This window comes from Nicotiana sylvestris, chromosome 12 (assembly GCF_000393655.2).
Source record: "Nicotiana sylvestris chromosome 12, ASM39365v2, whole genome shotgun sequence".
Taxonomy (NCBI): domain Eukaryota; kingdom Viridiplantae; phylum Streptophyta; class Magnoliopsida; order Solanales; family Solanaceae; genus Nicotiana; species Nicotiana sylvestris.
The window spans coordinates 164,065,403-164,079,005 of NC_091068.1; the positions used below are offsets into that span (position 1 = coordinate 164,065,403).

The window sequence follows — 13,603 nt, forward strand, 5'->3', positions numbered from 1 at the left end:
GGTGAATACAAAAATGATCATTTCAATAAGGTCTGTGAAAATGATGGCATCGTCCGACACTTCACTGTTAGACATACACCACAACAGAATGGAGTGGCAGAACGTATGAACCGGACCTTGCTGGAGAAGGTACGGTGTATGTTGTCCAATGCTGGCTTGGGCAAAGAATTTTGGGCTGAGGCAATTACATATGCATGCCACCTCATTAATCGTCTACCATCTGCTGCTATTGATGGCAAGACACCATTTGAAAAATGGTATGGAAAACCTGCTGTAGATTATAACTCTTTGCACGTGTTTGGCTCAACTGCATATTATCATGTGACGGAGTCAAAATTGGATCCAAGGGCAAAGAAGACTATTTTTATGGGAATTACTTCTGGAGTCAAAGGATATCGCTTATGGTGTCCTATGACAAAGAAAGTAATATTCAGCAGGGATGTTACCTTTGATGAATCTGCTATGGTAAATAAGGTAACAGAAGATACCAAACAAAATGAAGGTGCTTCTAAGCAGGTGGAGTTTGAGGGAAAATTTATTTTTCCTACACAAGAAGCAGAGGAGGAAACAAATGAAGATTACCCTCTGGAAGGAGAGCCAGTAGAGGAGATTCCAACTCAGGAACCTCAACAACAACTTGAATCAATAGCAACCAGCAGGCCAAAAAGAACAATAACGAAACTTGTTCGTCTCATAGAGACGGTTGCTTGTGCAACCTCAATTGTAGCTGATGATGTTCCTACCACTTATAAAGATGTTGTCCAAAGTTCAGAAGAAGATAAGTGGAGGATTGCCATGAATGATGAAATACAGTCCCTTCATCAGAATCATACATGGAGATTGGCCAATCTCCCGAAGGGAAAGAAAGCAATTGGGTGCAAATGGGTATTTGCAAAGAAGGAAGGATTTCCTAACCAAGTAGATGTTCGCTACAAAGCAAGATTGGTGGCCAAAGGATATGCTCAAAAGGAGGGAATTGATTACAATGAAGTATTTTCTCCAGTTGTAAAACATTCCTCCATTAGAATTATGTTGGCTTTGGTAGCACAATTGGATTTGGAACTAGTTCAGATGGATGTAAAAACTGCGTTTTTACATGGAAACTTGGAGGAGGAAATCTACATGACTCAGCCAGAAGGATTCAAAGTTGCTGGAAAAGAAAATATGGTGTGCAAACTTGAAAAATCGTTGTACGGATTGAAACAATCTTCTAGACAATGGTACAAGCGATTTGACGAGTTTATGTTGCGGCAAGGGTACAAGAGAAGCAAATACGATCATTGTGTGTATTTGCACAAGCTTAAAGATGGTTCCTTTGTATATCTTCTCCTATATGTTGATGATATGTTGATAGCTTCCAAGAATTCGGAAGAAATTGATAAGTTGAAGATTCAACTGAAGAAGGAGTTCGAGATGAAGGATCTGGGTGAGGCAAAGAAAATTCTTGGCATGGAGATAATTAGAGATAGACGTTCAAAGAAACTCTGTTTATCTCAGAAAGAATATTTGAAGAGAGTACTACAACGTTTTGGCATAGATGACAAGACTAAGCCAGTTAGTACTCCACTTGCTCCCCATTTTAAGCTAAGTACTACTATGTCGCCAATGGATGAAGCTGAACGAGAGTATATGTCAAAGGTACCATACGCAAATGTTGTTGGTAGCTTGATGTATGCAATGGTTTGCACAAGGCCTGACATTTCACAAGCTGTTGGAGTTATTAGCAGATATATGCACAATCCAGGGAAGGAGCATTGGCAAGCTGTGAAGTGGATTCTACGGTATATTCATAATACTGTAGATGTCGGGTTAGTTTTTGAGCAGGAAGACAATCAGTCTGTAGTTGGATATTGTGACTCAGATTTTGCGGGTGATCTGGACAAACGAAGATCAACTACTGGTTATGTGTTTACTTTTGCAAAGGCACCAGTTAGTTGGAAGTCTACTTTGCAGTCAACAGTTGCTTTGTCTACAACAGAGGCAGAGTACATGGCTATTACAGAGGCTGTGAAGGAGGCAATTTGGCTTCAAGGATTGCTAAAGGAGCTTGGTGTTGAACAAAAAAGTATCACAATTTTTTGTGATAGTCAAAGTGCTATTCAATTAGCGAAGAACCAAGTTTATCATGCAAGGACGAAGCATATTGATGTTCGGTATCATTTCGTACGAGAAATCATAGAAGAAGGAGGAGTCACAGTGAAGAAAATTCATACTACGGAGAATCCTGCTGATATGCTAACTAAGGTGGTGACTGCGATCAAGTTTCAACATTGTTTGGATTTGATCAACATTGTTGAACACTGAAGATTGAAGATGAAGACACAACCAAAATTTGTTATTGAGAGAGAATTGAAAATGTGGAATTTTGCCAAGGTGGAGATTTGTTGAAGTTTGGCAAAATGCCAAAGTCCCACATCAGTGGGAAAAGCAATAGTTGGGGGGATTTTCCCCCTATAAAAGAAGGCTTAATGTTTAGGATTTAAACACACCTCTCATTTGCCTTCTCATCTGTTTAAGGCATTTGTATCTTCTCTCTTTAGTATTATTTCACTTGTATTTTTGGAGTGAAATAAAATATTGGTTGTGTCCGAGGAGTAGGCAAAATTAGCCGAACCTCGTAAATTCTAGTGTTCCATTTATTGTTGCTTTATTGTCTTATTTATTATTTGGTGGCTGTCATAATTTTTGGTATAGTAGTTGTGACTTATTCACACTATATACATTTAGCTTCCGCAACATATAATGCCACCAATAAAAAGAAACAACAAAGGAACTAAAGCAATAACAATTTAAGTTGATGCAGCAAGCTCTTTAATTATTTGGCAGATCCAAATGCTAGTAGCTGCAGCTCTTGCTCAAACACTAACATATTGTCTTCATCTTTCAAGTATACCCATGCGTCTACTCCGCCACTATCTCTTGAATCCATCAATACAACAGTACCTATGCCAAAATCTCGAATTAGACTTACCCATGAAGGTTTTCCCCAGCCAAAATCAACATCGTAAAATTGGTAGCTACACAAACTAATAATATGTGTATCTATCTCGCCTCGGAAACGTGCTGCAAAGAACTCTGCGGTGTCATAGGGAATAGCCAATATTGCCTCATCTCGACTCTGTTTATAATCCATATATTTGGAACTTATTTCTGATAATGCTTTTCTTATACAAGCGACCAAAGTGGGCAAGTCAGAGACATCATTCTCGCCTTTACGTGCTGTGGCAGGTGTAACAACGTTTCCTACACAATGGTTTGGTAATGGAGGGACAAGACGCTTTCGTATATTTACATTGTGCCCCAATTTAGATAACCTTGTCTCATTCCCTGAAGCAACCATGGCACATTTCCATATCACAGCTGATACAACTTCAACGCGAGTAGGCATTTGTACAGAATCACTGACAGCCTTAGCCTTGAGGGATGTTATAGTAGAAGCATCAAAGGCAATAAATTTAGCGACAAGTTTCTTATCAAAAAGAATTTTGCGTACGTCAAAGTTGATAGGCTTGGGTTGAACATGGGGAATTGGTGGTGGCAAGAATTTTGCAGCTGCAACGAATTCTGGCACAACGACTTCAATGTTACCTCGAGCAATTGTTGACCAGGCATTGATGAGAGTGCACAATGTGGCACAATCAGCAACTTTGTGAGAAGCACGTATACCAATAGCCATACCTCCGCACTCAAAAATAGTGACTTGAACAAGTAGGGGATATAAGGCTGAATCAGGCATCAATGATCCCTCTTCAACAGTAGTTGGGAGGAACTTTTGGTTGACATATGCAGGCTTTCTAAGAACATCTTCCAACCGATAGTTATGAGCAAAAGCCTCGTAAAAGGGTACTCCATCGTCGTTGCATTCAACTGAGTTATCCTTAATTCGGCCAGCAAAAGGGTAAAACCGAGCAAGAATTTCAGACAAAGATTTCTTCAAAAGGAGTAATCTTGATGATTCGCTGCCATCTAAGGGAGTAGGATAGAACAGAGCTAAGGGAACAGACATGTCTACAGCCATTTGGTCCAGAAGAGAAAATTCGAAGCATCTAAGGTGATTGGGAGTAGGAGAAAGAGGTCTAATGAGCTCCACGGAAACTATCTCAATGTTTCTTTCCATGGCTAATTACTTTTGTCTGTTAGGTTGTTGCACTCAATTATGCAAACATTAAGTACTTTCATCTGCTTATATATTATAGTGATCTATCAAGTGTTTGTTTTTCTCTATATTAGTCTACGGGAGATGGGGTACCATTATGATTTTAATAATAAATCAAAACTGAGAATCATGTGGTATCAATATATCGTTGACTCAAAGTTATTGAAACTATCTCGATCTGTATCCGCTTTCATAATTTGAAGCATGGGCCAACTGGAATGGAATTTTCTCCCTGCTTACTTACAGATTTCAAACTATTAATCAAATCATTTGCAAACCGATCTCCAGCTCAAAAAGATTATGTGAATCTTCTTCGTTACGGTATGCACACGTACACTTGAATAATTAAACATGGGTAGATGAATAGTTTTCCCAATATTTCAATTTTTCACTTCTTACTCCTTCATTAGATAACGTATAAAAAATTTATTCTCCCTTTCTTAATTTGTCCAAATCAATCTTTCTTTTCCCGATCTCTTCGTATTTCAAAAACCTCTATATATTTTTTGTCTCTCTTTAATATTCTTATTCACCTTCTTTCTCCAAGAAATTTAAGCTTCCAATAGTTATATACTTTTATTGTTCTATAAAATCTTATCAAAAATTAATAATATCTCAAGAAAGATCAAATTAGTTGGCTATATTATCAATTGAAAATGACTTATTAGGGAAAATCGACTATAAAAAGGATTATTAACACTTTGTACTCAGAAAGCTAGAAAAATAGACTTTAAATAAAACCATATCGTATAACTTTCTTTTAAAAATTTAGGTCTCATATTAAATTTTGGCTTTAGGCCCCGCATATATTTGAGCCGCCCCTGCTCTGGACGTTTTCAGAAAGAGCTGTGTCCTATGGATATATGTATATAAATATAAAGTGAGAGATATGAAATATACGTTGATTAAATAATCAGCATAGAAGTATAAGATTTAATTAATATTCTGCTGATGGATTAACCAACAATCTGATCTGTAGATTTAGATATGCTATTTATTTAATTTATCTTTCGTGACGGCATTTAATTCACATCAGCTTCTAGCATTCTCTTTGTCATTCTTATTTACTCTGATTATTTTAGAAGAAGCTCTTGGCGACTTCTCCACAACCTGAAGATAAAATATGTATATTTCTGTGAGTGTTTTATCAAAAAAGAGCAAAACTGGAAGTGAGACGTGTAGAGAACTTAATCGTTGACTCAAAATTATTGAAATTGTCTCGATCTGGAATGGAATTTTCTCCCCGATTACTTAAAGATATCAATCTATTAATAAAAAAAAATTAATAATTTCCAACTCAAAAAGATTACATGAATCTTCTTCGTTTCGGTATGCACACACTTGAATAATTAACAATGGATTAACAGATCGCATATCTCCAGTAGAGGTTCCAAATAGAGTAATAAGCACGACATTAGAGCAAATATTTTGATGAATTCCTATTCATCAGAATACGCAATCCAGCCGTAGATAGCACATACTCTATAAAGTTTGAGTTGTCATTTAAAATAAGAAATGAAAATCACACGGTAACAGGAACATGTATCTCCCGTTGACTACAAGTTAATAATAGTGGGAGGCTGGGTATTACAGAGACGGATCCAGGATTTAAATTTGATGGGTTCAACCTTTAAGATTTTTAGCATTTAATCCATTATATTTTTAAAGTTATGAGTTCATATCTTCTATTTGTTGCAACTGTAATGAATTTTTTACATAAATTTGTACTCTGGGGCAAAAGTACTGTGATCAATTAAATCCGGTATCGAAGGACTGGATCCGCCCCTGCTGGAAAACTACACGGGGTATCTTCAAAACCACGTAATTAATAAAGCCATGATCAGTTCAGTTCTTAAATGATTTGTATTGATTTGACCATCGTAGAAGCTGACAACCAATTTTGCGTTGCTGTTTCTAAAGACGCCGTAGATACCTTCTTTGTCTTTTCACGAAGCTCAATTGATATTAAGCATTTAAGCTTATAATTAATGGCCTATGTGGAGGGAATGCCATTTGATGTGAATGGTTTGAGAAGGATATTTAACGATTTAAATTGATTAATCAAATAATTTAATTTGTAATCTCCAGCTCAAAAAGATTATGTGAATCCTTTTCATTTCGCGTCTTAGAGTTTGCAGATCTCAAGGAGATGCCCTGCAGGTTCCAATAATAGCACAAATATGGAGTGACGAATCCCTATTCATAAGAACTAGTATACGTACCCGCGCGATGCGCGGATTATTGTAGTAGAAATGATATAGTAGAAACAGGTCTTTATTGTAGACTAAATTTAGCGATCACATTCAAAAGAATTAAATCAAAAAGCAAATATATGAATTTCATAGGACTGTATCTATGCTAGGGACCACCAATATTTATGCACGGAAACATGATTAGCAGAGAAGGTTGGGTAACTGTAATAAGCCAAAAGCTAAAGTAGATTTCACAAAATTCACTTTCAATTCATATACACATCGTCCATAATTGCAAGGAACATAAAATAATGACACAAAATCTCAACCAATAATCAAACATATATTCATAGTAGATGTATAATAACCTATAGTTCTGTTATAATCAATTTTCGATAAGCACCAAATTCAAGAGAACATACATGCGATAGAAGGCATCATCGTTCAATTTTTACTATTAGTTACAACATTTCTAAACTAAATTAGCAATTTCTGTGTAGATTTGGATAGCTTAGCTGTTACAACATACTGGAGTAATGCTACAGAAGTACTCGACTTTAAAAAGGATTAGTCCACCTAAAAAAGCAGAAATTTTTGTTTCAAGTTATGATCAAAAAAAACAAAGAACAATTATACATATGTGTAATTCACAGTAATTAAGACATCGCCTTTTTTATTGTGGTGTACTTTGGATCAGAAGTATATGAGAACATGAGCAAGTCAGTCATGTTGGTTGATGATATACACGACGACTCACATGGATTACTAAGATCTTGGAAATACTCAATCCTTTTTAGCATAATCTATATAACAGTTTTAAGTCTTAGATGTAATGCATACATTAAAAACATTAATTCTCATCGAGAATTTAGGTCACTTACAAACATTGTAGTGATGTTGTTGTTCCAATCGAAAACACCTTCATCAGAAGCTACATATTCCTTTACAGCCAAGGCAAAGTTCTTTGTTGCATACTTGAGGTAACTTTTCTTACCTGTAGAAACAAATGTATGTTGCAGAATATTAGATTAAATAATAAGTAGAACATTTGGTACTCTTAGTGAAACAAAAGAATGTGAAATATTAGAAGATTTTACGAACAATATGTTGCCTTTATTGCTCCAGATGAATTCACTCCAACCACACATACATAGTTGCATAAAAATATGGCAACACTTACTACAACCATCCTAACGACTACTGATGTTGAAAGTCCATCAGCACGAACAACTATCTACATCAGAAACATCTCAAGCGAATTTATATAACAAAGGACCTTAGTATTGCTCCTGTTGACATTATTTTGAGAAGTAAAAAAAAAAAGAACCCGCAAAGCATCTCGAGCAAACCGTGTTGCTACACTTGATACTTGAGCATTAGCACGTAGTGACACCCATATTCCAATGTGTCGAGTAGAAACAATGATATAAGGTTTATTGTCTGTATTTTTGTTTGTTGCAGGAAAATCAAGAAGAAGAAAAAATCCTTAGGTTTGTTTAGACTGCATAGCGAAAAAAAAAACTTACACCGTTTGCTCTGATCTTTGTCCTTTATCTGAGTTTTTATAGCTATGAGAAATTCCCTTTTCTTTTTCACTTTGATAGCTCCAGCATACATGTCCTTAATCACCCTAATATAGTCAACCGGGACCCCTTTATCCTCTAAGCAGCTCCATAAGATCTTCCTAGGAACCCTATCGTACGCTTTCTCCAGATCAATAAACACCATGTGGGGCATCAAATTACTAAGTCATACCATGAAAGTTTGGGAGAGAGTGGTAGAAATGAGAGTGCGAAGGACGGTGTCTATTTCAGACAACCAGTTCGGGTTCATGCCGGGGCGATCTACCACAGAAGCTATCCACCTTATTAGGAGGATGGTGGAACAGTACAGGGATAGGAAGAAGGATCTCCACATGGTGTTTATTGATCTGGAGAAAGCGTACGATAGGGTTCCTAGGAAGGTCTTATGGAGCTGCTTAGAGGATAAAGAGGTCCTGGTTGACTATATTAGGGTGATTAAGGACATGTATGCTGGAGCTAAGACTTGGGTTAGGACAGTAGGAGGCGGCTCTGAACACTTTCCAGTTATTACGGGGTTGCACCAAGGGTCTGCGCTCAGCCCATTCCTATTTGCCCTAGTGATGGATGCACTGACTCATCATATTCAAGGGGAGGTTCCATGGTGCATGCTATTTGCTGATGACATTATTCTAATTGACGAGACAAGAGGCGGCGTCAACGAGAGGCTAGAGATTTGGAGACATGCTCTTGAGTCTAAAGGTTTCAAGTTGAGTAGGACGAAGACGGAATACCTCGAGTGCAAATTTGGAGTTGAGCCGACGGAAGCGGGAGTTGAAGTGAGGCTTGACTCTCAAGTCATTCCCAAGAGGGGTAGTTTCAAGTACCTTGGATCGGTTATTCAGGGGATCGGGGAGATTGACGAGGATGTCACACACCGTATAGGGGTGGGGTGGATGAAGTGGAGGTTAGCGTCGGGAGTCTTGTGTGACAAGAAAGTGCCACCGTTACTAAAAGGTAAGTTTTATAGAGCAGTGGTTAGGCCTGCCATGTTGTATGGAACTGAATGTTGGCCGGTAAAGAACTCACACACCCAGAAGATGAAAGTAGCAGAGATGAGGATGTTGAGGTGGATGTGCGGGCATACAAGGATGGATAAGATTAGGAATGAAGATATTCGAGAGAAGGTGGGCGTGGCCCCCATGGAGGACAAGATGCGGGAAGTAAGACTCAGATGGTTCGGGCACATTCAAAGGAGGAGCACTGATGCACCGGTGAGGAGGTGTGAGCGACTGGCTGTAGTGGGCACGCGGAGAGGTAGAGGGCGACCTAAGAAGTATTGGGGAGAGGTGATCAGACAGGACATGACGCGACTTAGGATTACTGAGGACATGGCCCTTGACAGGGAATTGTGGAGGTCGAGCATTAAGGTTGTAGGTTAAGGGAAAGTTGTGAATATTTCTACAGCACAATAGAGTGAGAATAGCTAGTTAGGAGTTAGACTAAGAATATAATTGGTCGTCTATTGATGCAGGGCTTTACCTGCTAGTTTTACTATACCAGCCATCTATTTCGTATTTCGTATTCTGTATTTCATATCTCTTATATTGCTGTTATTTTATTATGCATTTTTATGGTACTAATATATCGGCTCCTGTTGCTTTTTTGAGCCGAGGGTCTCCTGGAAACAGCCTCTCTACCCTTCGGGGTAGGGGTAAGGTCTGCGTACATATTACCCTCCCCAGACCCCACTTGTGGGATTATACTGGGTTGTTGTTGTTGTTGTTGTTGTTGTTTGATAGCTCATTTTATTGCTTATTTGCAATTTTAGGCTGGTGTTGGTGCTCCTGTTGGTAAGAGCCAATATTCTCATTAACTTTTGTGTCAAATGCTGCATCTCGCACAATGTGTCGCACTCAATGACACAAAGTGCTGATCTTCACACTCCATATCGAACCAGAGTAGCCAAAGTTGCAGCTCAATATCGCACACAAATTTTGCATTACTTGGTTCCCTTTGCAGCACATTGATACAAAAAATTAAGCTTCACATTGGAGTTTATAACTTTTTGTGAGCTTTATTCACGCAGATATTAATTCTATCAGATTATAAAAGGGGAGTTTCTACAGCGTATCACAAAAAAAAATTTCCACTTGGAGGAAGAAGTTTATATTTCTTACTATATGGATCATAGAATAATTTAATGCAAGAAAAAGAACTAAACTCAACAAACACCAAAGTATCTGAATTTATGAGTTAGCACAGACTTTAGCTTCCAAATAAATGCATTTATGACAGGCCATATTTAGGTGCTGACTAAGTTAAGATGGCAATATACTTATAGCTTAGAAATTGATTGTGAATTTGTGATGGAACTTACCTTAAACTCTATGAATCTAAAGGTTCCATCAGATCTTAAAGGAAACAATAAAGATGACCATACATGAGCAGTTTCTAAGGCTGCAATCATTGAAAATGATAAATCAAATAAACGCATTTTTACCACCTACGCCAAATGATAGTGGCCCTGATTCCATTGTGTTCACGTTTCTTGTTTCAACATGTGGTGTGAATGGTGTACACAACTATATTATTTCGCTAGTTTTTAACATATGTATCTTAAGATGGCCCTCTAGCAAGTACAGATGAGTCCTGCAATTATCTATTAGATTACTGCAGACCACAAGATAAATCACGACCAGGTACAAATTTCAAAGAAACCAGAATATGACTACCACTTGCTATGTTGGATCTAGACACATTGAGTAATCTCTGTATCCATTCAAAATATTTGTTTTGAGCCTTTCCACTCATAGTATCTTATGATAGATTTGGTTGTAAATTGTGGCCATATGTACAAGTGCTAGAGCACGATGACTTATGCTCCCCGAAGCTTTAAGGTTTCATCCACTTGAATTTACATAGCTCTAAGACTCCATATATCAAGCATTTGAATCTGGAGATGTAAGTAGTACTTTTGGTGAAACCTTAGGTTAATAATATAAGCACAGATATTTTTCATGGCTTTTCTCGACACATTTCTTGTTTTCGACTGTTGATCATTGACAATATCTTCTATTGCAGGTCAATATCTGATGTTTCTAGTGATCTTACAATAAAAGTCGGAACAACCAGTTTTGCTCCTCACAAGGTACAAAGATGAAGTATTAGATGTTTCTTCTTCTCATGTAATTTGATCTATTAATATCTTCTTAATCATTGGAGTGCTCAAGTCTAGCAAAAGTAGAAGTTGTGCGAGAAATAGGTAGGCATAGGCAAACGTATTTAAAATGTGTATAGCCAAGCCACAGAGAAATAGAATGGTATATTTATGAAAACTGGAAACTCTAATTAGAAAGGATAAGAGAATGTTAAAATTAAAACTGCTTACAATTATTTACTGGTCAAATTTACTTTTAAACAACAATTCAAGTTGGCTTAGATGCAAGAATAGAAGAGATTATGAGGTTCTATTCAATGCTTACTTATTCTGATACAAGTGGATTGTAAAGCTTCTGCTCTAAAGCCTTGGAATTCCATTCTATACTAAATTCTAATGCTATGTCTTCCATCAATTGAGCTTCATCTCATTTGTAGCTACTGAGTTTAAGTTTTGAACAAACTTTCAAGAAAGAAAATTTGTTATGTTTTTTAGAGCTAGAGGGAAAAACTAAAGTTGAAAGATGACTGAGTACCTCTTTATTGAGATAACATTCAAGGGAATTTCTATATATATCAGTAAATACACTTCTTAGTTGGCGTAATTCTGGCACGTCGGCGAGTCTTGCTGCTGCAAAAATCAAAGATGATACAACTTCTCTGCACTCCTTGGGACATTTCCTATGAAGAAAAATTACCCAGAATGAACTAACATGTGGTAAATCATCTTGTATTGAGAAGGGGGAAAAAGTAGTCAAAATCAGTTATGAAAATTTTCTTTCTGCACAACCTTTGTATAAAGCAACAGTTGTTGTAACTAAATCTTGTATTGAAAAAAAATAAAGGTAGTCTGAAATCAGTTATGAAATTTTTTCATACAACCTTTATATAAAGCAATGGTCTTTATAGCTTAATCTTCTATGTATGTGACAAAAACATACCTGAGCAGAACAACATCAAAACAGAACTCATGCTTTTCAATATATGCAGTGAAGTCCACCTTATAAAACCAAACATCAGTTCCTCCCAAATATTTAACGGTAAAATTAAATTTATCCTAAAAAATTGGTAAAAATTAAATTTAAGTCACTATGAGCTTATTGATATAGTTACCTTCTTAATTTTAACATAACTTTTCCGCAATACTGAGGCTTGAGAATTCGATAGTCAGGGATGGGAATTGGTCTTGTAATATTGTATGTATCTGAAATAGAAACTCATTTGCTTGAACAACTAGACCTTAAAAATTGTAACAATAGTGAATTGTATAAATTTTGGTCATACACATAATAGGTTCCTTTATGGCCTTTGGCTAACTGAAAAGACTGAGCCACAAGCCAAGAAAATAGTATGACCATATATTTAGATGCCAAATGAAATAAATATCACACAATGATATTTACGCATATGTAAACAATGATAAATAGAAAGTAATTATAAGTTTTAAACAATATCTTTTCATCCATTAGAATAATCTCAATTGAAAAAGGGCTATCAGGTCTGTGACGATCCGGATTTTCCCATATTCCGACAATACGAACCTTTAATTTCCAATTCATTAACTTGATATTAATTTCGCTAACAAAATTGATTTCAGCCGCCATTAAGTCCTGGAATAGGCAGAGGTATTTATAAATATAAGTAAAAACTCCAACAAAATGCTTCTAAAAACACATATAAGGCAATAGATCATCTGAAATAATTGACTTGTTGCTGATGATTCTCCGAAAAATGCATGTGAAAGGCAATGATGGCACATGAGCAAGAATCTGTGGTAAACCCCAAGATTGGTAAACAGCAGTTTCCATAGATACTGGGTTTTTTATATAACAAAATCCGTCAACAAACTTCACAGAAATTATCAATACAATCTCAACTGGAATAAAGATTGTTCGTGAAATAGAAATCATATCAATCACCTTTTATAGTCCAGAGTTGCTGTTTTATATGCACACAAGGGAGAAAAAATAGAACTATAAATCGTAAAAGTAGAAAACTGATTTGACAGAACTGTGAAATCATGGTACTGAGAATCCAGGGCAGAAAAAATCGTGGATGAGGAGATGAAATCGTGGTGAGAGAACGTGGTTGAAGCGCCAAATTTGCAGGACTGGAATCCAACGCAGAAAAATTCGTGGGCGAGGAGTTGAAAGAGATCGTGGGATTGAAGCCCAAACTTAGGGGGATTGGTATTTTTAGGGCAAATAGGCGTAGGAATGGTGTTCCTCATTGTTGTTTGTTTAAAGACTACTTTCTTTAATATAATATAATATAATATATATATATATATATATATATATATATATATATATATATATATATATATTAATTTTCAAGAATCAATTCTATTTGTTTTTATATTTTATTTTTTTGTTCTCTTTTTTATGTTCTATTTTTTATGTTCTGTGAGAATTTGGGCTGAATTTTTTTTCTTATTGCTTGTCTTTGTGATACGGTGCTTTGTGGAATCTTTTGCTATTTTCTTTAATTTTTTTTAAAAACTTTTAGTTCAAAGATTGAGTTTCTGATTGTTATCTATACAATTCAAAAAGTAAAAAAGAAAAAAATCATTTTCT

At 36.3% G+C, this 13,603-nt stretch overlaps 1 protein-coding gene and 1 long non-coding RNA gene across 4 annotated transcripts; both read right to left on the minus strand.

Annotated features, from left to right (window-relative positions):
* Positions 1–2,462: 2,462 nt before the first annotated feature.
* LOC104227901 (vinorine synthase-like) lies at positions 2,463–4,145 on the minus strand. Its single transcript, XM_009780270.2, has one exon. It carries the CDS (start codon positions 4,115–4,117, stop codon positions 2,816–2,818), a length of 1,302 nt encoding a protein of 433 aa, XP_009778572.1. The 5' UTR covers positions 4,118–4,145; the 3' UTR covers positions 2,463–2,815.
* A 2,513-nt stretch (positions 4,146–6,658) lies between these two features.
* On the minus strand, positions 6,659–13,285 carry LOC104227902 (uncharacterized). 3 transcript variants are annotated; one of them, XR_711208.2, is made up of 6 exons: positions 12,947–13,285; positions 12,141–12,231; positions 11,969–12,027; positions 11,564–11,708; positions 7,230–7,342; positions 6,659–6,924 (listed from the first exon to the last, which is right to left on the minus strand). It is a non-coding gene; the product is annotated as an uncharacterized lncRNA (long non-coding RNA). The 3 variants fall into 3 exon arrangements; XR_011404170.1 differs by lacking the exon at positions 6,659–6,924 and having other exon boundaries at positions 6,995–7,342; XR_011404169.1 differs by lacking the exons at positions 6,659–6,924; positions 7,230–7,342 and having other exon boundaries at positions 11,545–11,708.
* Between the last annotated feature and the right edge of the window lie 318 nt (positions 13,286–13,603).